At 38.4% G+C, this 22,423-nt stretch overlaps 1 protein-coding gene across 2 annotated transcripts in view; it reads right to left on the reverse strand.

The window, feature by feature from the left end:
- Positions 1-1,034: 1,034 nt before the first annotated feature.
- COL12A1 (collagen type XII alpha 1 chain) overlaps positions 1,035-22,423 on the reverse strand; it is a 116,354-nt gene continuing 94,965 nt past the window's right edge. Inside the window, exons 54-66 of one of the 2 annotated variants that reach the window (XM_038554541.1) lie at positions 22,103-22,189; positions 20,605-20,658; positions 19,430-19,525; positions 18,178-18,231; positions 17,542-17,595; positions 13,280-13,333; positions 11,589-11,660; positions 8,277-8,312; positions 8,103-8,169; positions 6,559-6,747; positions 5,523-5,591; positions 4,314-4,484; positions 1,035-2,090 (exon numbers count right to left, since the gene is read on the reverse strand). In XM_038554541.1, the coding sequence (XP_038410469.1) occupies positions 1,909-2,090; positions 4,314-4,484; positions 5,523-5,591; positions 6,559-6,747; positions 8,103-8,169; positions 8,277-8,312; positions 11,589-11,660; positions 13,280-13,333; positions 17,542-17,595; positions 18,178-18,231; positions 19,430-19,525; positions 20,605-20,658; positions 22,103-22,189 (1,185 nt within the window). In that variant the 3' untranslated portion in view covers positions 1,035-1,908. Of the gene's footprint in view, positions 3,289-4,313; positions 4,485-5,522; positions 5,592-6,558; positions 6,748-8,102; positions 8,170-8,276; positions 8,313-11,588; positions 11,661-13,279; positions 13,334-17,541; positions 17,596-18,177; positions 18,232-19,429; positions 19,526-20,604; positions 20,659-22,102; positions 22,190-22,423 lie in introns of both variants that reach the window. The other variant, XM_038554542.1, reaches the window with a different exon arrangement.

A 22,423-nucleotide genomic window follows, 5' to 3' on the forward strand; every position in this document is an offset into this window, starting at 1 on the left:
AGAAGGGGAGGAGGGAGATCCGGTAATAAAACTGGGTTAAGAACCACAAGACCTAGAGTTTTAGTCTTGTTCTGATACTAATTAGCTAAGTCTGTTTCCTTCTCCCTAAAGCAAAGGATTAAACTGGGATGATCTCAGTGGTCTCTTCTAACTTTAAAAATGTAAGTCCTGGGGATTACAGAATGCTATGACTTTAGCACTATTTGCTTGCAAACTCCTGAGCACAATGCACTCCTTCATTGTCCTTTCCTTTTGATCTTGGCCTCCAGGAAGCTTCTTTTTTAAGATTTTACTTATTTATTTAACAGAGAGGGAGAGAGCACAAGCAGGGTGACAGGCAGAAGCAGGCTCCCCACTGAGCCTGACCAGAAGCTCCATCCCAGGACCCTGGGATCATAACCTGAGCGGAAGGCGGATGCTTAACCAACTGCACCACTCAGGTGCCCCTCTGGGAAGTATCTAACTCAGATGGGGTTTTTTTTTGCTCTGTAGCAAATTGTTTCTCATTACCTCTCTCCTTCTATTGATATTGGTTCTTTCAAACCAATATTTACCTTGTTTTCTTCGCTATTTAGAATGGAGTTACCGAAGTCATCAATGTGCAAAAGGAAATTTTTACCTTTACGAACTTTTAGGAAATTTTTAAAACTAAATGTAAAAATTTCCATTAAGGAACTTTCCTTTTCGCATCACACATGTTACTGGGTAAAATATGGTATAGGAAAGTGATTAAATCAAAATCATGTGGGTTGTTAAAGATTATTTGGTTGTTTGGGGTCTCCTTGGATACCTCCTTGTTTTTCCACCAACCCACACATCCTCTACATTCCAAATAAAGCCTTTGGAATCTGCTGAGCTTTTTTAAGGCTCTCAACATTCTCTATGACTTCACCATATCATTAAAAATCTAAAGTTATTTAGCATAATTTAATAGTATTAGCAAGATTTGTAACCGTATCCACGGATATAAACTTGTTTGTTGTGACAACCACCCAAACACTCCTAAAGGCCATTCAAAGAAAAAGCATACCATGTCAAATTTTCAGTAGTTTTATTGAAAAATGCCTCTTTTGTTTCAGAAATAAATAATATAAGGCAGTGAAATTCACAATCTGCAGTTAAAATATAAAAGCAGCAATTCTATGTTCATAGTCTTGCAAACATTTTCCAACTGCTTTTGATAACTAAGAAACATTATGTTCTGAAAAAAAAAGTTCATACTAAATATACAACACAAACATGCAATTCCATCGCTGCAGAATAATCTGCAATTTGGCATAAATGTTAGTGTGTCTAAAACAAGGAGGTTTAAGGCAATATGGAACTGTATCCAGTTGATACAATAATTTCAGCTACATGGCTTAAGGTTTGTGGTTGTTAAAGGAGATGTAAAGAGCATTCTATGCCCTAATGTATAACAGAAGATAGAAGAGGAGGATAAACCATTGCAATGGAGTTGGTTTTATTCCCTCCTTTTCTGTTTGAGGAGGGGAATTACTTGAATCGTGGTGTAACTGAATCCCAAACAAGTATTGGAAAAGATGAACCGCCCTCTCGAAATAGACAGTAGTTCGGGCTTCCAGGACTTACTGCTTAACCTAAGAGTTTCACTGAGGCTGCCCTTTGTGCTAAGGAAAGGCACAAGGCACGTTCTCTCCTTGCAGCTTTTGCGAGCAAAGGATTTTGCAAGCATTTCAAGGGCAAAGGCAAAAAAAAAAAAAAAAAAGTCTACAAGACTGCGTGCAGCGAGCTAGGTTTCCTGCAGAAACAAGGTTCTCTACAGCCAGAAAGCGTACTCTTGGATGAAGCAACGCCGGAAGAAACATCGCAGATGAGACGTGCACCGCTCCGTCTGACCTGTAAAGGAAAATCCCAACACCTCCCCCAGCGTGGCCGCGCTGCGCGGTCTCAGGTTCGCTGCCCGGGGCCGCGGGGCAGGGCGCGCCGCCAGCGCGCGTGGGGAGGGTGCTCGTCGCCAGGCTCGTCGGCGCCGTAGTCCTCGTACTCGTCGGGCGTCCGCTCGGGCTCCACCGGCACGATGAAGGGCTCGCGCTCGGGCAGGTAGGCCCCGCCCTCGGGCACGTACGGCTCTGTCCGATTCAACATTACAGTTATGGCATGATTTGGAAGGCACACAAACAGCAAAAGCTAAATCATCACCCGAGGTGATGGCACTCCAGTCTTAATCTCATCGCTATAAATAGATAAGTTACAATGTTCTGATTACGTCCGTTTGCAGAGAGAATTTGGTGATGATCAAATAATGGAATGACACTTTTTTTTTTTTTAACCTTCGAGGATCCAGCAGTAAATACAACCATTGCACAAATATACCTGGGAAGGGTCAGAGGCTGCGCCAAAGAACTGTAAAGGCAGAAACCTAGGCAGGATTTTCGCAAATTCCCAAGTAACTGTTCATGAGTTCACACTCCTCAATTCAAAGAACAATTTGGAAAGATGAGGAGGAAAGGGGAAGTTTTATTGGCTCCTAGAAACTGAACTGTGGAGGTGAGAATCAACTATCACCAGGTGATATACAGTACATGACATTTTCTGTGGCTGACTCTCCCACAGACTGAGTTACAGTCGGTGGGTAAGGAACACCAGTGACTACAGCGAAACAGGAAGGAAAAAAGTGATTATAAAACTTTGGTGTGAAAATTGCAATTACAAAACCCAAATGAGAGTACATGTACAAAAAATAATAATAATAAGACACATGCCCTGAATCAGACACATCGCTAACAAGCAAGAGATGAGGAGATTCCATTCGGTGTTATTCCGGCATAGAGCAAGCAGCAGGCTTTGATGCAGAAGCTTATTGTAGAATTGTTAAGTGATTTTAGTGGATAGGATCACATACAAATCATTTACAAGCCACAATTAGTTTATTATTTACATAAGACATTTCTCTTTAACCAGGTTAATTGTTTTTCTCAAAATGGCATAATCTCCGCTGGTTAGTAGTTTTATTATGTGCCTCTTTCAGAACTGAGGCTCATCATGGTTGTGGGTTTGAACTTTTTTTTAAATAATAGTTTTCTACATTATTACTGAAATGCATCAGGCTTATAAACTAACACCACTGCTTTTGTCTCATTCAAGTTAGTATAAAGAGTCTCCACCCTCCTTTATGATGTCCACCCGGTTCTTTAACCATATCTGTGGTGAAATTTCCATACAGACTCATTTCCTAATAAGCACGTGCGCAAACATCTCAGAAACAGGATTTTCATGTATTCAAACTGTAAGCAGCACTGGCGACTTAGAAAATTTGTTAGCCGGAACCTGAAACAGGTCAAAGATGATAGTTTTTAAAAGTTGAATTACTATGCAAAAAATATATATACACATCCATCTAAGTATGTAATGGTTAAAATATATATATATATATATATCCATATATTTCCAGTTATTCACACATACCATAAGGCAGAGGTATTTAAAATTTATCTTATAAAGAATTAAATTGTAATTTTGTGAATGAGTTGCATGAGAAATTTGCATTAAAATTCATTATTACTTTTGGTCATATGTAAGTATACACATAAATATATAGATATATAGATATTTAGATATTCAACTACTCATGCACTATTTGCTAGTAGCCAACCATATCAAACAGCAGTATCATTTTTAAAACTTGCAAGATGCTTGAGGGTGCGCTGATGAAAAGGTCACCACTGACCACAGCATGAGTTTCTTATTTCCAGATCAACGTATCTCCCCTGTTCCCACATTCCTCAAAGGCGGGCATAAGAGACCTGGCCTCTATAATTGTCAAACACTAGATGTGCACTACCAATTCTTTGAAAAAATCAAGTCCCAGATTTTATGACCATTAATACTATGGACAGTGTGAGCCAGTAAATTATTTTCAGTTGTCTGCACCATGTTATCAAGTAGTTTGCCTGAACATTAGATTCCCAAAACAATTTTTAGTATGGATTCTTGACATTCTACAATTATATTCAACAAATCCCTGTTTCCAATCTTTAGGTTTAAGGAAAAAAAAAAAGCATTTGATAGCATTCTCTGAACTCCCAAAAGAAATTAAGAAGAGGTTTATGATGCGATGTGGCAAATGTAGACATACAGGAAGGAAGAGCAAATAATTACTCACTCCTAACAATGAAGTAATGTTTTACGCTTTGAGAGAAAACAATGTGACTACATAATCGAAACACGTAACTGAAAGAGTCGATATCTTCAAGAAATCCTCAAATCAACCTTCCTTCAATCCTAAGGAACTTCATTTCCATAAAGGTTCTTAATTCAGGTCAATTGGGGTTCCTACACTGGCAACAACATACCTGGATAGCCTTGCCCATTGTATGGGATGCTGGCACACTGGGATGAGTCACAGTATCCAGGAGGACCTGGGGGGCCTCGGATACCTGAGTTTCCAGGACGACCCGGGGGGCCAGGGGGACCTCTTGAACCTGTGGACCCTGGTGGACCCGTTCTGGATTCTCCTTGAGGACCTAGTACGGGGTTAAAACAAAGATTTTCCCTTTTGTTAAATATATCTCCTGAGGCAATCAACAATTCTCAAGACTAGACGATTCACTAGGGTATGGTAAGAAAATATTTCCTTAAAAGATCACTGGTATGAAGCAGTGTGGAACTTTCTTACCAGTCATCATCCATCAAGAGTTAATGATAGATATACAACGACTTTAACGATTTTATCCAAAGAAAATTGGACTTGCCAAGAATTAAGCCAAACTAAAGATATCAATGAGTTCCCTGGATAGCTCCCACTCTTACAGAGATAAAGCTATCTGAAGGAAATGGCTATATTAACCACATGAGACTGCCAGGAAAACATGGGAGTGCCTGCTCCACACCTCCAGACTACGTGAAGTAATATTATTTCTGGATCAAGTTATACTTATTTATGGTTAACATAAATGTAAAGATTTAACCATACTTATTTATGGTTAACATAAATGTAAAGATTTAACCACGAAGGCTGACCTTGGTTACCAGGGTCTCGTGGATCTTAAAATGAAGAAAAACAAAAATCCATTTTCAATCTAGTAAATGAAATGCATAAAACAACTAGATGACTATTATTTCTCTACAAAACATCAATAAAGAAACTATGAATGAAATCTTGCAACATGTCAGGCTTTTAGCGAGGATATATTTTCTGTCTGCTAGCAACTTCTTGAAGAATATGAGAAGAAACAGGAAATAACACCATCTTTAAAGTCTATGTGGCCAAACAAAACAAAGAGGAATTCCATTAAAACAAAAACAGCAACCCTCTGTGTAACTAAAACTCCTACCCTCATATATTAAAGTTCTAGTAACTGCTTAATAGAACGTATTCAAACAGTTTTTTGAACAAAGAGAACATAAAAATGAGGAGGTTATACAAGCTGAACTTCTTGCTAAAATATATTCATGATGGCAGGCATGCCTGGAGCTAACAGGATGAGATGGTGAATCTCTTGAGGTTGTATCCTCTCTCAGTACTTGTGCTGTTTACTTATTTGATGTCCTGGCAAACATACCTGGGGGGCCAGGCAGCCCTCGAGGTCCTGGTGACCCAATACCCCTTTCGCCTTTCTCTCCTGGCAAACCTAAGCAAGGACAAAAAGAGAAAGCACAGGGAGAAAATGATCTGGACACACGTAGTTTTCATCTTAACTGGTAATGCTTAACTCAAGTAATCCACTTCTTTTAGTGAAAGCAGAACCTAATTTTTCACAGAAGTTCACTCCTGAAGCCAAATTCTTTCTAGACATTTGGGTAATTCCAGATTCATAGCCAAGAAACAAATCTGGCTACAAGTCAGGGGAAAAATTATTTGAAGAAAACAAACATGTCTAATATATATATATTTTAGAAACAGTAATTAAGAACAGGATCTTGAATAAATAGTTACAACTCATTGAGAAACATCTTAAAGGTATCTTATCTTTGGTAGCCCCATCATTGCATAGCATCCAAACCATCAGAATTACAGAAGCATCTAAGCCTTCTCCGGAACATGAACTGCTGCTTTAACAAAAGCAAACACCCAGAGTCCTGACACATCTGGAATCAAATAATCTTATTTTTCTTCTTTTCCTACAATGACACTTATCTACCATGAAATTAAAGCCAAACAAACACGTAAAACCAATGCCAGGCCCTGAATAAAGGAACCAAAAGAATTCGGAGCTAAAACTGTAGGGCTCTTTAGTACATTCAGTTGGTGCCCAACTCTTGCCAGTCACAATAATTAATCAGATTTTAACATCTGAGTGATTTTGCCAAAATACAGTTTCCTCCATCAACAATGACAGCAACAATCAGAGCATAGCATTATCTTTACTGAGATCTCCTGACAAAATCTTCCTGTGTTCTGTGATATGGATCTTGATGGCCTGGGGCTGCCTAAATAAAAAGACAGGTTCATGGACACACAGCTCTTCTGGGGCTGTCCAAACAAGAATAGTTAAAGCAGTTTGCCAAGTTCAGTCTTCCATGTGCTTTTCAACCTGTCCCAAATCCCACACTTGCAAACTCCTTCCTTTTCCCTGCATAGCAGCCGGAGACACCCACCTCGTTCACCTGGGGGTCCCTGCATCCCTGGAGTGCCGGGGAAGCCTGGTCGCCCCCCAGGTCCTGGTTCTCCTCTGGCTCCTGCGCTGCCAGGGGGGCCTGGGGGGCCTGGTGGGCCTGGTTGGTTGCGACTGGAGTGATAATCATTCGGAATCTGATTCAGCATCTGATTGAATCTGCTCATCTGACCTACAAACAGAAATAAGACTTGTTAATGAGAAACCCAGTAGGAAGGGATGAGATGGTGAAATCTTTTCTCTTAGTGCCTAGTGAAATCCATCTCTATTCCTCCCCCTCCAGGACACATTCTAATTAGAAGCCTAAAAATAAAATAAAACACTCCAGCTGTGCAGGACAAAATGATCCCTGATAAACAGTTGTCTCCACAAAATACTGACCAATAATACTGACAACATTACTATAAACCATAAAAGAGTTGTAAAAGTTTAATATGGCTCTGATATAAAGCCCTGTGGTTTGCCAGAAGATGTCACTCAAAAGAGAACCTTTCTCAAATTAAGGAATTATACCATTTTTGTGTGTACCTAAGAATGATAATCAGGCTGTAGTATAAATTGGAATCGCCTGTGGGAGCCATTGAAAAATACCGATTTCTGGGCCTCATCTCCAAAGATAATGATTCAATATGCTTAAGGTGTGGCCCAGGAACCCTCGTTTTCAACAAGGTGATTCTATTGCAGGTGTTCCTCAGGATCACACTTGAAGAAACACTGTTAAGACTTCTGAAAGAGGGAAACTCAAGTTTAAGGCCATACTCAGTTCATGGGCACTGAGCTTTATTACATGGTAGGCTTCATTGAATAAGAAGGAAGAATATGTGAAAAATAAGAAGGCAATAAGAAGGTCCCCATTAAAATGTACTTTCTGTGATCAAATTAATCTTGATGGGCTTCCTTCCTTAAAGTCATAGAATAACTTAAAGTTTATAACTTTAAAAATCCAATGTTTGCTGCTTCTACATATACCCAGATGACGATCACTGAAAATCCTAATAAGGAAATTGGAAAGCCCTTTCAAAATATGATTTTGTATCAGATTTAGTATAGGAAAACAGACTATTATTTTACTTTGGATTCTTACTTTATCTAATGATGGTCATTAAAATATCAGTAGTTTTATTGAACCAGATACAAAACTCATAATATATAAAAATACAAAATGAAATGAAATGAAATGAATTGAAATGAAATGAAATGAAATGAAATGAAATGAAATGAAATAGAAGCATATATCTTAGGGACGCCTAGGTGGCTCAGCGGTTAAGTGGCTGCTTTCAGCTCAGGGTGAAGACCTGGGATCGAGTCCCACATCGGGGTCCCTGCATGGAGCCTGCTTCTCCCTCTGCCTGTGTGTGTCTCTGCCTCTCTCTCTGTGTCTCTCATGAATAAATAAATAAAATCTTAAAAAATAAAATAAATTTTAAAAAAGAACCATATATCTTAGAAACTTTATGACTCAAACTCTGCATTTTCCTGCAATAAATTTAAAAACCATTCATACATTAAAAATAAAAGAAATTTTACCACTTATCAATTGTTCACAGACTTGTCTTGCAACTGCTCGCATCATGTTCTGGGAAGCAATGTCTCCCTTGTTAATTAAATCAATGAGAATCATTAGCATATTATTTCTATAGTTTCAGACTTCAATGTTTAACACACAAAATAAATGTGAATCAGATTTTAAGAAATACATACTCTATCGCCTTTCTCTCCTTTCAATCCAGATGGACCCTGAAATGTAGGAATTTCATAGATGAGAAACTGACAAACATGATCTAAAATGATTCATGAAGGCAGGTGACAATGAAAGAGAGCAAGTTCTGCTTTCTAACAGATTAACAAAATGACACAACATATTTATATCCAGGTTACTCACATTTTGCTTGTCTGTAAAAGGGAATCTTTCTGCCTTTTTCTGTCTCTCTCTGTCTCAGAAGCAAATATCCTCCAAATTAGTACTGAGATGTAAATTTTATGATCACACATTTATAAATTATGTACTCTGCAGACATTTATGATGCTGTTCACAATTTAAGCCTGGAACTAAAATATGGATGAGAAATTGCCCTTGATACCTTTCCTTTACATCACCGTGGCTGGGTAGCTCAGCTTCTTATTGTACATCATCCATGAGGTTAATCTTGCTTCAGTTCTAATAAGAACCAGTGGGCTTTTGGTCAGTTTCCTAACTAAATATGTATCTCTAACTTCTTCCAATTAGTGTGTGTGTGTGTGTGTGTGTGTGTGTGTGTGTACATTGGGTATAAAAGGAATCGTGTCTCTCTTACTAAATAATTCAATCCAAATTGAGGTCCCACATCTAAACACAGCCACAGAATATTTGTCCCTACTCTGTCAAGCCTCTCACTGGCCATGAGAGGATCTCAAAAAAAGTCTTTTTTTTTTTTTTTTTTTTTCTAAAAAAGTCTTCTATAGTGCAAGTTTTTGTCCTTCCATAATGTGTTTCTGGACGGCCAACTGCTATGATGGAAGGAACATCTAAACCATTGACAAACCCGATGCTCAGGTAATACCCCAAACCAAACCACTTTTTACAGTCTCCAGAATTTTGACTGAACTCCAGTATCTTCCTCACTGGTCTTCTTGTTTTCCCATTTTGCCCCTAGGGAGTCTATTTTCCACCCAGAAGCCAGAGTGATATTTTTTAAAGGGAAATGAGATTCCGTCACTCCTTAGCCTCTAAGGGCTTCCCATAACACTTAGTATAAAATAAGAATTCCCTATCATCGGCTAGGTGGTCTACATGATCACCTTGCCCAGCTGTCTGACCTTGTCTATTAGCCCTCTCCCCCTCAACTCGCTCCACTTAGGTATGCCGGCCTCTCTGCTGTTCCTTCACAAACCAGACTCATTCCTCACTAGAGGCTTTTGTTCCTACCTGGAATCTTCTCCCCACAGATCTTCAGACAGCTTCCTCCCTCACTTCACTACAGTGTCAGCTCCTCAGATGCGCTCCCTGACTACCAGGTCTAAAATAGTCACCTTCTCACTATCACAATTATTCCCCAACCCCTGACTCTGTTTCCTTTTTCTTCTTATCACTCAACACCACCAAAAACTGTATTGTTTATTTACACATTTTTGGTTTACATCCCCCAGAATCTCCATGAGGACCAAGACTTTGTCTTGTTCACACAAACTTTTTGTATCCCCAGACCCTGGAACACGGATTAGCACATTTAGGCACTAAACAAGCAGGTGTTGAGTAAATGGTCAGGAACATTCCACAAGCAGTTCCTCAAAACATCACCATACAACATCGTGTATTACAAGTTAACAAGATACCAATTGGTTACAATAGCTAATGACATGAGCTAACAGTGGGAGCCCAGCTCTTTGCTAAGACCGTTACACGCCCATCTGCTAGTTTTAGTTTTAGAAATTAAAGGTAAGACAAGACAAGAAAAGAAGGAGCAATTTTCCACCTTAGAAGGAGGAGGAAAATAAAGGGAGCAAGAGGGTAGGTAAAGTCCAAATCAACGTTACCAAATTGTAATAAGAAACTGAAGTTTGGTGCTCCCTTTGCCAAAAATACTAGATTCTTATCAAAACACTATTATTATTTATTTGGAGCCTTCTGTAAGTTGCAATGAATTTTTTCTCCTACATTTATTGCTACTTTGAGATTGTTCCTGGTGTGTGTGTGTGTGTGTGTGTGTGTGTTTTAATTTACTGCCACTCTGAGATTGTAGTAGTATAGATGATTTATAGAAACCATCTTTACTGCCAGTATCTAGAGATCACATTTCAAGTCAAAGAACCAGAAGTTTCTTTTAGGTTTCTAGCTCCAGCCATCAACTACATCAGGCATATTCTTATGTGGGACTCCATTTCAGTCAGACTCCAATGAAACAGAATTGTGAATGGGTAGAAAAGCTTCATGTGCTTTTAACTGCTCTTGTGAAGTTTCTGCCATGATTCATTGAGGAAAAGAGTAATAAATTCATGTGCTAGAGCACACACAGATTGTAAAGTATATCAGGAATCCTTTCATCTTTATGCTGCTTGCTTAATTTTATGTAAACATAGAAGGCAGGCCATGTCACATAAAGATTCGACCCTAAGTTTCTTTGACATGAAACAGCTTTTAAGCTTGGGTTTATATAACTTGGACAATACTTTAAAAAAAAAAAAAAAAGAGGTCTGTCCAGAGAACAGCCCTGATGGATCTGTGTCATTGCTAATGTTTGGGCTTCATTATCTTCAAGGTAAATTTTTATCTTTTAGAATTCAACTCGGACAAATAAACTGCTGAAAATACTTTCACACTTCATCCGCAAATGAGAAAAAGGCTGTAAAGAAGAATATGATGCTCAACAGTCATTATAAATACTTCTGGATCTGTAATTTTCGGAACTTCAACTTCAGTTTTGGAGAGACTAACCTTAAAACCCCACACGCACATAATGCCATATAACTATTACTTTAACCAAACCATCTGACTGAAAGAAGTTAAACTGTATGTAAGTTGGAGCAGGGGAGTATAAAAAAGTTAAGTAGTGGATTAGAAAAATCCTTTCAATACTAGGACTACTATTCTAGCATCCTCAATGAAAGAGAAATAAGTGAATGTGTGGCTGGCTGACCTTCAGGAAGGTTAGCATCTGCAAACTATGGCCGGAGGCGCCATGCACCACCATCATGTATTTTTTCTATCTTAAGCAGCATACCACTCCTAAATAAAAAGAATCATTCTGCTGACCCAGCCTTGAGTGTTTATACAGTGCAGAAATATGTGTCTTGGCTCAAAATCCCATTCTCCTTTTAAAGAAACCCTATGACCACAATTTTCAACCCAGAATATTATAACTCAGAGAGAAAAACTTTAGAACCAGTACCAAGTTAAATCCCTGGGTTTAGCATAGTTTCAACAAATGCTTCAAACCCATTACGGCAGAGATAACATAAATCGGCCAAAGCCTTGCAGCACCCTCGTTATTTATGACCACAGGAAAATGACTTTCCACACGCAATCTGTCCACTTACTGGTCTGCCATGGTCTCCGGGTTTTCCTGGTTTCCCACTTGGTCCTGTGACTCCTGGGGAGCCTGGGCTTCCCTGCAACACACAAGCCAGGCTGAGAAAGGGAATGAACAATGAAAAAAAAATCCCATCTAAAGTAAACTAACAAACGTGGCCAGCTTTAAAAGCCTTTCACAGAAGCAGCATATGATAGGGAAGAGCAAAACCAAATTTTAAGACAGCATGAAGAAAAAATACCTCAAAAATTCTTACTCTTATGGGGTGTCTAGTTCTAAAATATATTTTAAGACCGTTTGAAAAGAATCTATACATAGGATCAGTTTCACAATTCACAGACTTCGAGTCTAGCAAATTGGTTACAAAATGAATTTGCAGAAAGGAATCCCTGTTTTTTTAGTTTACTTCTATTACAAAACCAGAAAACCCATCCAAAGACAGGAGTGAAAACTTTGGTTGCGGAGTAGCTGGGTTTCTGCTGAATCGGGAGCCACTGTGGCAGTCTTCGCTTGTTTCGGGGAGTCCCTCTCACAGCCTAGAAATTCACTTTTTCTTTGGTGCTTTCTCTACATTTCCACTTTGTTCTATCATGTCAGCACTCTTCATCCCATCCAAACCAAAAGAATTTCTCCCTGTTGCTTTTAACACAGCTTTAAAAATCTCACCCATATTTTTCATAGAATATTTATAATAGCTACTAACCAATATTTTATGTTCTAAAGCCTAAAATTTCCTTAAAATGGAATCATCAAATTTTGTTATACAGTTAATCCTTTACTTTGTCAATTATACAAATATTAAGTAGGCTCTGTGGTAAATAGAGCTTTAAAATGCAGGTTTACTATGCACATAACTTCTCCTCTACCTGAGAACATATCTATTGAGCATAAATAATAAAATTATTTTAACACATGCTCTCAAGTCTTCCTATTCTACCACAAGACATGAAGAGCATCCATCACCTCAAACAAGTTCATTATTATCTCACCTCAGATACAAGTATATTGATACCACTTTCCAAATCATTGGCTGAGTATTTTCCCCAAAGATCTTAATTAGAAGATCTACTTAGGGGATCCCTGGGTGGCACAGCAGTTTAGCGCCTGCCTTTGGCCCAGGGCGCGATCCTGGAGACCCGGGATCGAATCCCCTGTTGGGCTCCTGGTGCTTGGAGCCTGCTTCTCCCTCTGCCTATGTCTCTGCCTCTCTCTCTCTCTCTGTGACTATCATAAATAAATACAAATTTAAAAAAAAAAACTTTAAAAAAATTTTAAAAAAATAGAAGATCTACTTAGGTGATGACTGATAGTGCTCAGTAATAAATATCCTTAAAATTGAAATATCACAAACCACCGATTCTTAAAATTTTAGAACAGAAAGTAACAAGTAGGTCTTAAAACCCTACCACTCAATGTGGTGTTGAAAGGATGGAGCACCTAACCAGCTAATGGTCAACTCAGTCAGGGATGTTTTTCTGTTTTTCAAATATAATTTGATGAAAAAGAAAGATTCTGCATTCTAACACAACAGTTTTCTGTAGCTCATTTTGATTTTGGAAAATAAAACACTCCCTGGACAGTGTACCCCACAGCACTGATGGAATGTCTCCCAAAGGCCAGGCTACTGGGCTTTTCCCTAGCAGATGGGGGAAGGGTTTGGGTGGGGGGAGACAACAATGGAACTCATTCATTTCTTACCGGTGGCCCAGGGGGGCCCCTGGGTCCCATTGCACCATCTTTTCCAGTAAAGCCCTATTGTAAACATAAAATTAATTATGGATTAGTGAAATAACAACTGAGTGAAAAGGAAAGACGCAAAAGATCTTGCTCAGAGTGAAGGGTCAAGTACACACTTGCAAGTAACCTTCCAATACGAAGACCAATATACCCCCCCCAAAAAATGCTTTCCAATTTACTTTATGCCTTTTAATGAATAATTTCCATACTTATTCATCTATATAGCTATATAGTAATAAATAAAGTCATTTTAAGAGTCAAACTAATCTTCTCCTAAGATGGTAGACTCCTCTATAAAGATGCTCGCTTTTGCTTTTGTACGAGTGTGAGGAAGCCTAGAGCAAGGCGAACCCTTTCTACTGAAAAGTCAATGTCCACAAACTAGCCCCAAAAGCATCAAAGTGGCAGGAAAAGAAATGTTGCTGACCAGAGCTCATGTATCATATTAGATGAAGGAGAGGCCAACTACCTGATTAAAAACTCCCTCGCTTCCTAAGCAATGGCCAGATAGCCAAGGGCAGGACTACTGGTGTCTCCACTCCTGGGGCATTTCTTCCCACATTCCAACCCCAGAAAAGTGGAAGTTCTCTTAAGTGCCTTCCACTCAAAAGAAAATCCTCAAATCCTCAGCTAATTGTTTTCAGTGTTTATCTTTCCTCATCTCACATGAAAGGTCAGATCCGCATGGGTGTCAGGTTGACTAGGAAGAGAGATGTGCCCCAGGAACACCATGCTTGGCTGTGTGGCCTTGCTCTGTGGCTCTCACGACCTACGTCTGTACGGTGCCAAATGACCTCTAACTAGAATGAGTCACTCTGCTACCCAGTTAGCACTCATTCCAACAGAGAGATCTCTGAAATTCAGCAGAGGATTTCTGAGTCAGGTCTTTTTTATAGTTCTTGCATTCCTCTGTCAAAGGAGATTTTTGTCTCAGTTTCTACAGGGAATAGGAGTGATAATTTCATCCATATTCTTGGATTCTAGCAAAAATCAAGAGCATTTGGATAACTGCCTGCATTAAATATCCATGGTTCCATTGATTTTACAACAGAGGAAGTTTAAATTATTTCTTTAAAATAGTGTTAGAAATATTCCACGGCCACCACCCCCCATTTTTTTTCCAGACACTTAAACAGATAAAGACTGTTTCTGGGAGATCCAGGCCTGCTTAACAAAAAACAGACTCCAAGTTCATCTGATGTTACATCAACACCGCTTCTGAGAGCCACTTGAGAAGCAAAAATGATCTTGGTAGAATTGCTTAGACAGCTTGAATTGCATTTCTTCCACCTAAATTTCTCCAATGTCTATATAGGTCACTCTTTGTTTATTTGTTAGTTTAGGTAAGCATTATATTTCTGAATAATCCTCCTTCAGTCAGCTTAAGAACTTTCTGATCAATCACTTTCTTTCCCCTCCCCCAGCTTTATTGAAGTATAATTGACAAATAAAAGCTGTATATACTTATGGTGCACAACATGGTGTTTTGATATACGTAGACTCTGTGAAATGATTACCACAACCAAGATAACTGACATATGCATTGCCTCATATAGTTATCATTTTTGAATGCAGTGAGAACATTTAAAGATCTACTCTATTGGCAAATTCCAAGTGTACTATATAGTATTATTAACTACAGTCGTCATGCTATGCATTAGATCTCCCAGGCTCATTCATCCTACATAACAACTGGAACTTTACACCTTTAACCATCTCTCTGTATCCCCCTCATCTCTGCCCATGGCAACCACCATTCTACTTTTTGTCTCCATGAGTTCAACTTTTCTTAGATCCCATACATAAGTGAGATCATGCAATATTTCTCTTTCAGAGCTTGGCTTATTTCACTTACTATAATGTCACCCAGGTTCAAGCTTAATCCATGCTGTTGTGAATAACAGGATTTCCTTCTTTTTTAGAGATTTCCTTCTTTTTTAATGTTTTATATATAAAAATTGTCCATCCATGAACATTTAGGTCTGGTCAACCATTTTATTTTAGAAGAAACATACATCTGAGTTGGGGTGAAGAGGATTTTATTCTGATGTCCACAGAAGGTCTGCCCACCGAGCTATCTGCAGAACTTTCTGCTATAATTTTATTTTATTCTCCTTTATCAAAGCTGGAGTGGTTATTGCTGCTTCCCCCTATGTGAGGCTGGCTGAGAAGACCTATGGTTGTTTTCAAAGATACACATGTATTCAATACCTATAGGTGCAGTTCTTTTGTTTTTTTCTAAAGGTCACCAAAGCCGTGCCTCATTTTGAAAATCATCTATGCTAAAGACAACCCATGCATCCAATTCCTACCAACTCCATCTTGGTAACAAGTCTTCTTCCTTCCTCACTGTGGTCCTTAGGCTTGGTCTCCTAAGCTTTCTTCTCTTCTCTTCCACCACAGAGTTCAAGTTTCTTTCTTTCCTTTATTTTTATTCTAGCCAAGATGCCTATACCAAAGTCTATCTAACTTGACAAAGTTGTTTATGTTCTATCAGCTGTGCACCCTATTTCAGCATTAATGGTAGGAAACAAAGTGGTAGGTAGGTGAATAAGGCTGGGTGGGCTGGGCAGCCTGGGTGGCTCAGCGGTTTGGAGCCTGCCTTAGGCCCAGGATGTGATCCTAGAGACCCAGGATCAAGTCCCACATCGGGCTCCCTGCATGGAGCCTGCTTCTCCCTTTGCCTCTCTCTCTCTCTCTCTCTCTCTCTCTCATGAATAAATAAACAAAATTTAAAAAAAAAAAAAAAGGCTAGGTGGGAAACAGCGGAATGATTTCCTGAGAAGTTATCTCACTCTCAGTCAGGGAGATCTGGGCGGCCTCACCACAAAGTTGGATTCACGGATTAGAGTTTGAGAGCAAAAAAGCATAGAACCTTCCCATTCTGTCATTTTTCAGAGAAGCAGTGATGATGCCAATGGTTGCCTGACCACTTCAGGGAGTGCCTGTTGATGGGACATCACTAGTGACCTACTGTATCTGCAGAAAGCCCACACTGGCTGGACATGATGAGTCCAACAAGACTTCCATAACAAGAACACCAAGTGCATCAGCCCATCATCACTTCTTGATTGCAGTGCCTTTGGTTTTGTTTGCTCACTGAAGAGACTGACTTGTTACCTCTGCAATCTTACTATTGTCTTTTATTGTAAAATAAGAATTCAAAAAAACTGAAGTGCCAGTCTCAAAAGAGTCAGAAGAATGTATTATATAAGTACCCCCTCCAAGTCATAGATTTCTAAAGATCACAGTTTTCTCTCTGACTTCTCTCTCCCCCAAACTCAGAAGTAGGCAAACAAAGTTCACTGGCATATCATCCACCATTTGGTATTATCTGGGCAGATATTTGCTCCAACTGAATTACCTTCCTCTTCTGCCCAATGTCTCAGAGGTATTTAAGTAAGCAAATGAGTGTCTTAGTGACAGCTATTCCAGTGCTAGCTCTCTCAGATCCTGCTGCTAATCACAAGGTTTAACTTGATTAGTCAGAATATAGACTACTCTTGGGCTGTTGTCTGAACCCTAAGATACTGAAAAGTCAATGACACTAACATCTCTTATTAAAGTATTCGTCATTTCCTATGAAACCAAATGTTTCTGTAAGGTAGAATAGAACACAGAAATTATGTTCACTGTGCTTCTCATTACTTATCCTAGAAAAGATAAGGTTTCCTGCACTGATCCCATCATAAATCAAGAGGGACCTGAAAGCTGCCACAAATGAGCAAAATTCCTATTAACCGCCAGTTGTCTAGCCCATCCTCAAGGTGTAAAAGTGGAATTTGAACTCTACATGTGTTAGGAAAGATGTTCTGACCTCATAGAAAATGCCATGGAAATTTTGACTACTCTCAGAGTTACAGAAAAGCTGCCTTATAAAAAAATTTATCTTAGAATTTAAAAGAATTTGTTCGGATTCTTGAATCTCTTTCCAATCAGCTAAAACTCCTCTTAAGAACTTTTTTCTAATAGGATATATTTTTTTTAATTCCCAAAATGAAAATTTCAAGGACCTGCCGAAAGTCCCACCATTTTGTTTCATAGACCTTGAGATTGATCTTGTGTTAGGGGGTCCACTGATACTAGTTTTTCAGCAAACTCCCACAAGATCTGTGAATCCTAAATTTCCAGCCATGCAAACTGAATTGTGGAGGGTTCTTAATTAATAGGCAATAATGTGGTATCATATCCAACATCAATAGAGTCTGCCCCAGAAAACTTACTCTATCTCCTGGAGGTCCCATTGGTCCTGGTGGGCCAGGTAATCCTGGGGTTCCCTACACAAAAGGAAGCAAACAAATGAAAAGCTGTAATATAGTTCCTATATGAGAAAAGATACGTCTTATTCTCCCAAATGTTTGAAAAAGTTTTCAAGGGTGGGGGCACCTGGGTGCCTCAGTCAGTTATGATCCCAGAGTCCCCAAATAGAGCCCCACATGGGGCTCCCTGCTCAGCAGGGAGCCTGCGCCTCTCCCTTCACTCCTCCTCCTGCTTGTGCATTCATGCATGCTCTGGCTCTCTCTCTCTCTCTCTCTCTCTCTCTCTCTCTCTCTCTCTCAAATAAATTAATAAAGTGTTTTAAAAAATATATCAGGGAGCTCTGAAAAGAAACAGAAACTAGAACAAAGTACAGTGCCAGCCATATAGTACAATCATGATTGTCAATAAGCTGACACCTGAAATGAACAGCACAAACGTGACAACTATAACCACAGAATGAAGTGGTCATTCATGGGAAGCACATAGGCTGGCTTCTGCTTTGCTGCCTCGCCTGGGTTCACCTTTTGGGGCACTTGGGGGACAACTTTTCAAATAGTCCTTGACAAGTGAAAGAAAAGACAACTTCAAGAACAACTCACTGTTCGGCCGGGAAGCCCTGGCTCTCCAGCATCACCTTTCATCCCCTGGCGACCCTAGGGCAGCAATGGGAAAACAGTCCTCAGGCATTTTACAGAGATTAAGTGAAAAGGGAAGACATGAGTCACTTCTGAAATCTCCATCACTTCATAAATCCAATGTAAACACGTTTTGGAAGGTAGATGAATAAATCATTTTTTGGATTGATGCTCACTTTTTAAACTATAAGTGCTGTGTTCTTATAATATTATAGGATAATTTTACATAATTATGGAATGGTATACCTACTTTAAAAGAACATAGTTTAACATAAGGGATTTTCATGGAAATAAAATTTGAAGGGAAAAAACTATTCTTTTTATTTAATATATTTAATTAGGTGCTAATTTTAATAGAAAGATTGTCAATGCACATTATGTTGTAACATAATTTTGGTTTTTATAACTACATGCTAGAAGACATTTGTTACAAAGGCAAAGTTGAATTAATTAAAACTGATAAATTTAATTTAATAATAGTAATAAGATAGGTAAAAGCTCCCAAACTCCTTTTGGACATAAGCAGCTAAAAGTAGATTCAGTCAAGCCTTTTGAGCGAGAAAGCCCTATCCCTCCACATGTCTCATTTCTAGCTATATCTGATATCTATTGTTTTCCTCTAAGCGTCAAAAAAATTTTATCTGTCCTCTATTAAGGTATCTTAGACGGGAGTTTAGACTTGATTTTAAGACTATGCAGGTATCAAATTCTTATTTATATACTATATTTTTTTGTTTATTTTAAGGTATAGAAAAAATGGTAGTAGTTAAATAAAATATCAGTCTTAAAGGGTAAAACACCTTTTATAACTTCAGATTCGCATTTGGAACAAAAGGTCAACATTTTATTTAAAAGGTTTTTTTAAGGACGTAATGACCTAGATAAACAATGCAAGCTTGCCTCAAGATTATCAATATTAGCCAAGGCCTACCAAGTCTGAAAGTAATTTCAAAGTTTACAGGATGCTGGAGGATATATGCATTACCTATGACTTTTTAAAGGTCAAGTTAGTGGCAATAATTTTATCTACACATTTATAAGTTATTATATACACTATTTACATATCTGAAATTATAGCCATGGGAAGTTATCTCAACAAAAACCTTATTGAATTCTCAGAAAACATTTGAGTTTGGCAAAATACAGTAAAATATTCCAGTTTAACTTAATATTAATTCACCATCCTCACTGAAATACAGAAAGCCTTTGAGCTTACTTGTTCTCCAGGAATAGAGAGTCCGTTGGGTCCCTGGGGGCCTGGGGGTCCCTGAGGGCCTGGAGGACCTGTATCTCCACGAGGGCCAGGAGGCCCCTAAAACACATAAGAGAGAAACAACCACAAAGTCATGTAATGACCATCCAGTGCTAATAATACCCAATTAGAAGCCTATCATCATAACTTTAAGACATCAATCACTTCTGTATGCATTTTAGAAATCTACATACCTATAAAAGCACTTATTAATGCCATTCCTTTCCTCCTTCTATTACTCACTAAAGAACATTTGAAAAGGGCAATAAATTCTCAAAAGCACTTAAATTTCCAAAAGTCCCATTAGAAGTAGATTCTTAAGAGAAGTAAAACACACTGAATATGATATATTCATGTATTTATATTCATGAATTCATATGAGATCAAAGCTTGAATTTCAGTGGATTTGACTTAGTGTAAGCTAGTCTTGATTTCTCTTTGACTTGGGCTTATTTCTGGGACTAATGCATTTATAAATGAAGCAAGAAAACAGATATTCACTAAGAAGATGCTCTGTGCTGGAACTAGAGCTTCTTTGCAACATATCCAGGTGGAAAAGGTGCATACTTGAGAGTCAGGGACCTGAGATAGCATCCCAGCCTCACCCTTTCCTAAGTGGGTTAGCTTATCATTAGTAATATTATGACCAAAAGTACACATTATCTTCATAATAGACCTCCCTAATTAAACTTGAGTTGTTTTATGGAAGACCAGTATGGACCTGGTAGAAAGGTGGCATACGTGGCCACTCAGCTCTTTCTCTGAGACAGGTGAAAAAAAAGCAGCACAACTGCTCCTGAAGCTCTCCAGCTTTCCAGCAAGACTCAGCTCCCTGTGGGTCTTCCAACTGATGTCTGAGTTATGCTCTGTGGCTCCATGTTGCAGCAGAACCCTTAGGTTCTTGGGCAGATTTCCTACATTGTAATTCCTACAGGAGTGAGCTGCCTTGGACAATTCTTTCTCTGGCTGGTCTAATCCATCATTTTGACAACCAGAGACAAGACGTAAGTATTTATATTCCTAAAGCACACTACACTTGCACTAATTTGCTCAAGCTCACATATCCCATTAGTGGAAATTTTAACAATCAGACTTCAACATATACATGGAATTTTAAATGCACTCTAAAATATACTTACAACTGCCCCGCTGATTCCTCTTTCACCTCTGGGACCTTTAGCACCAGGTCCTCCCTAAAATACATAGTAACAACACATTTCAGGGTAAAAATAAGGAAAGTAGGGAGACATTGATATATAGAAATTACTTCAAGAAGCAGTGTATTCTCCAGGCAATCAATACTTCTTTAGTTACTTACAAAATATTCAAGTGAATATTACATGTCATACAAATATGGGGAAAGAGAATTTTGAACCCTAGTACATTTTAAGTATCTCACTTTTACATTCTGAACTTTTCTTAATCATTAGCAAGTTTTGAAGTCTATTTGAAATTGAGCTTTAACGGAAAAAACAAGCATTACTTAAATACAGTAAGGAGAAAATTCTGTTTTGGAATTATACGAACGCATTCTTCAGAGAAAATAACATGCAAAAAGTAGAGTATCTTGATTCTCTCAGAATTTCAGAATGTATACTTTAATAACAGGAATTCAGAGTTCACTGAACAAAAAGGAAATAAATATGACAGTGACATCCAATAATATTACCTTATAATTAGAGGGGGGAAAAATCCTTACTTCTCAAAAACATCTAAGTCATACCCAGGATATAATTTTATGATTACAAATATAAATAAGGTAAGTCACTGTTAATAAAAAATAAATAAATAAATGAAGGTAATTCCAGTGACATTTGATTCTGTACATGAGGAGCTAATTTGTAATTAACCTAAAATCAATTTACATTATTTGCTATGATACAAGTATGATAAAATTTGGTGTTCTGAGAATCTCTGAGCGTTTCCTACATTAATTAGCCATTTTCTTGAAGGAGGCTAGTAGACCTTAGAGGTACCCTTCCACTCCACAAAACTACCAGGTTAGATGCTAGATTGACACAATCAAGGGGTTCCACGCTGATAAATGAAGTCTATCACTGCAATCTACAATGGTGTGCCTTGCGCTTTCTTGGTCTCCCCTCCCCCATGAATAGACCTGGTCATAGACTTCTTCCTCAAATTATTCCAAACCCCTATATTTTCACCCAGAGTTTATAATATCATCACATATATAAATTTCCCTTCTTGCATGTTATTCTTATGATATGTCTACTATATAAGGTCTATATATCCTAGATTCTAAATAAGTTGTTCTGTATCAGCCTCTCAACCATGGCTCCATTACATACATACAAGAAGCTTTTAGGAGGTGTAAGAAATTTTCAAAATCATATGATTATAGATGGAAACCCAGATTCACATCTGTAAGAGCAAAGCTCCTGAATACTAGCCAGTATCATTCATTCCTACATGAAATGTGTTCAAATGTGTTTAAATTTTATTCTTGGTTTATTCCATTTTTTTGATCTTGAAACATACCATAAAAAAATGGTCTGCAATTTAGCTTGTTCTGTCCTAGAAAATACTGATGGCTGGAAACATTTTATCCACTATATATTGGCAAAACGATCCCTCCAGAGACCTATGGAAAAACTAGGACTATTGCAGTTCCCTTACCGCAGGGCCCGGTGGACCTGGAGGTCCAACGCTGTCCTGTGTACATGTGCAAGCATTTGGAAGAGCAGGGCATTTTGCTTCATCTCTCTGAAATTTTGAAAAAGAATATTTACCTATGAGTTGAGAGCAAAATGACTTCCAATCCTTCACCCCCCACTTACCTTACATACACAAGGAAATCTATTTCTCAACCTGAAGAAATAATTTGTATTTATTATTACAAATAGTCTTATGTTGAATCCTGTTAGAGAAACACTGAGTATTTCAGGTATCAATACCATTTCATTCGGAGTAAAATCTAAAATCCTTTCCATGGGCTAC

This window comes from Canis lupus, chromosome 12 (genome assembly GCF_011100685.1).
Source record: "Canis lupus familiaris isolate Mischka breed German Shepherd chromosome 12, alternate assembly UU_Cfam_GSD_1.0, whole genome shotgun sequence".
Classification (NCBI taxonomy): domain Eukaryota; kingdom Metazoa; phylum Chordata; class Mammalia; order Carnivora; family Canidae; genus Canis; species Canis lupus.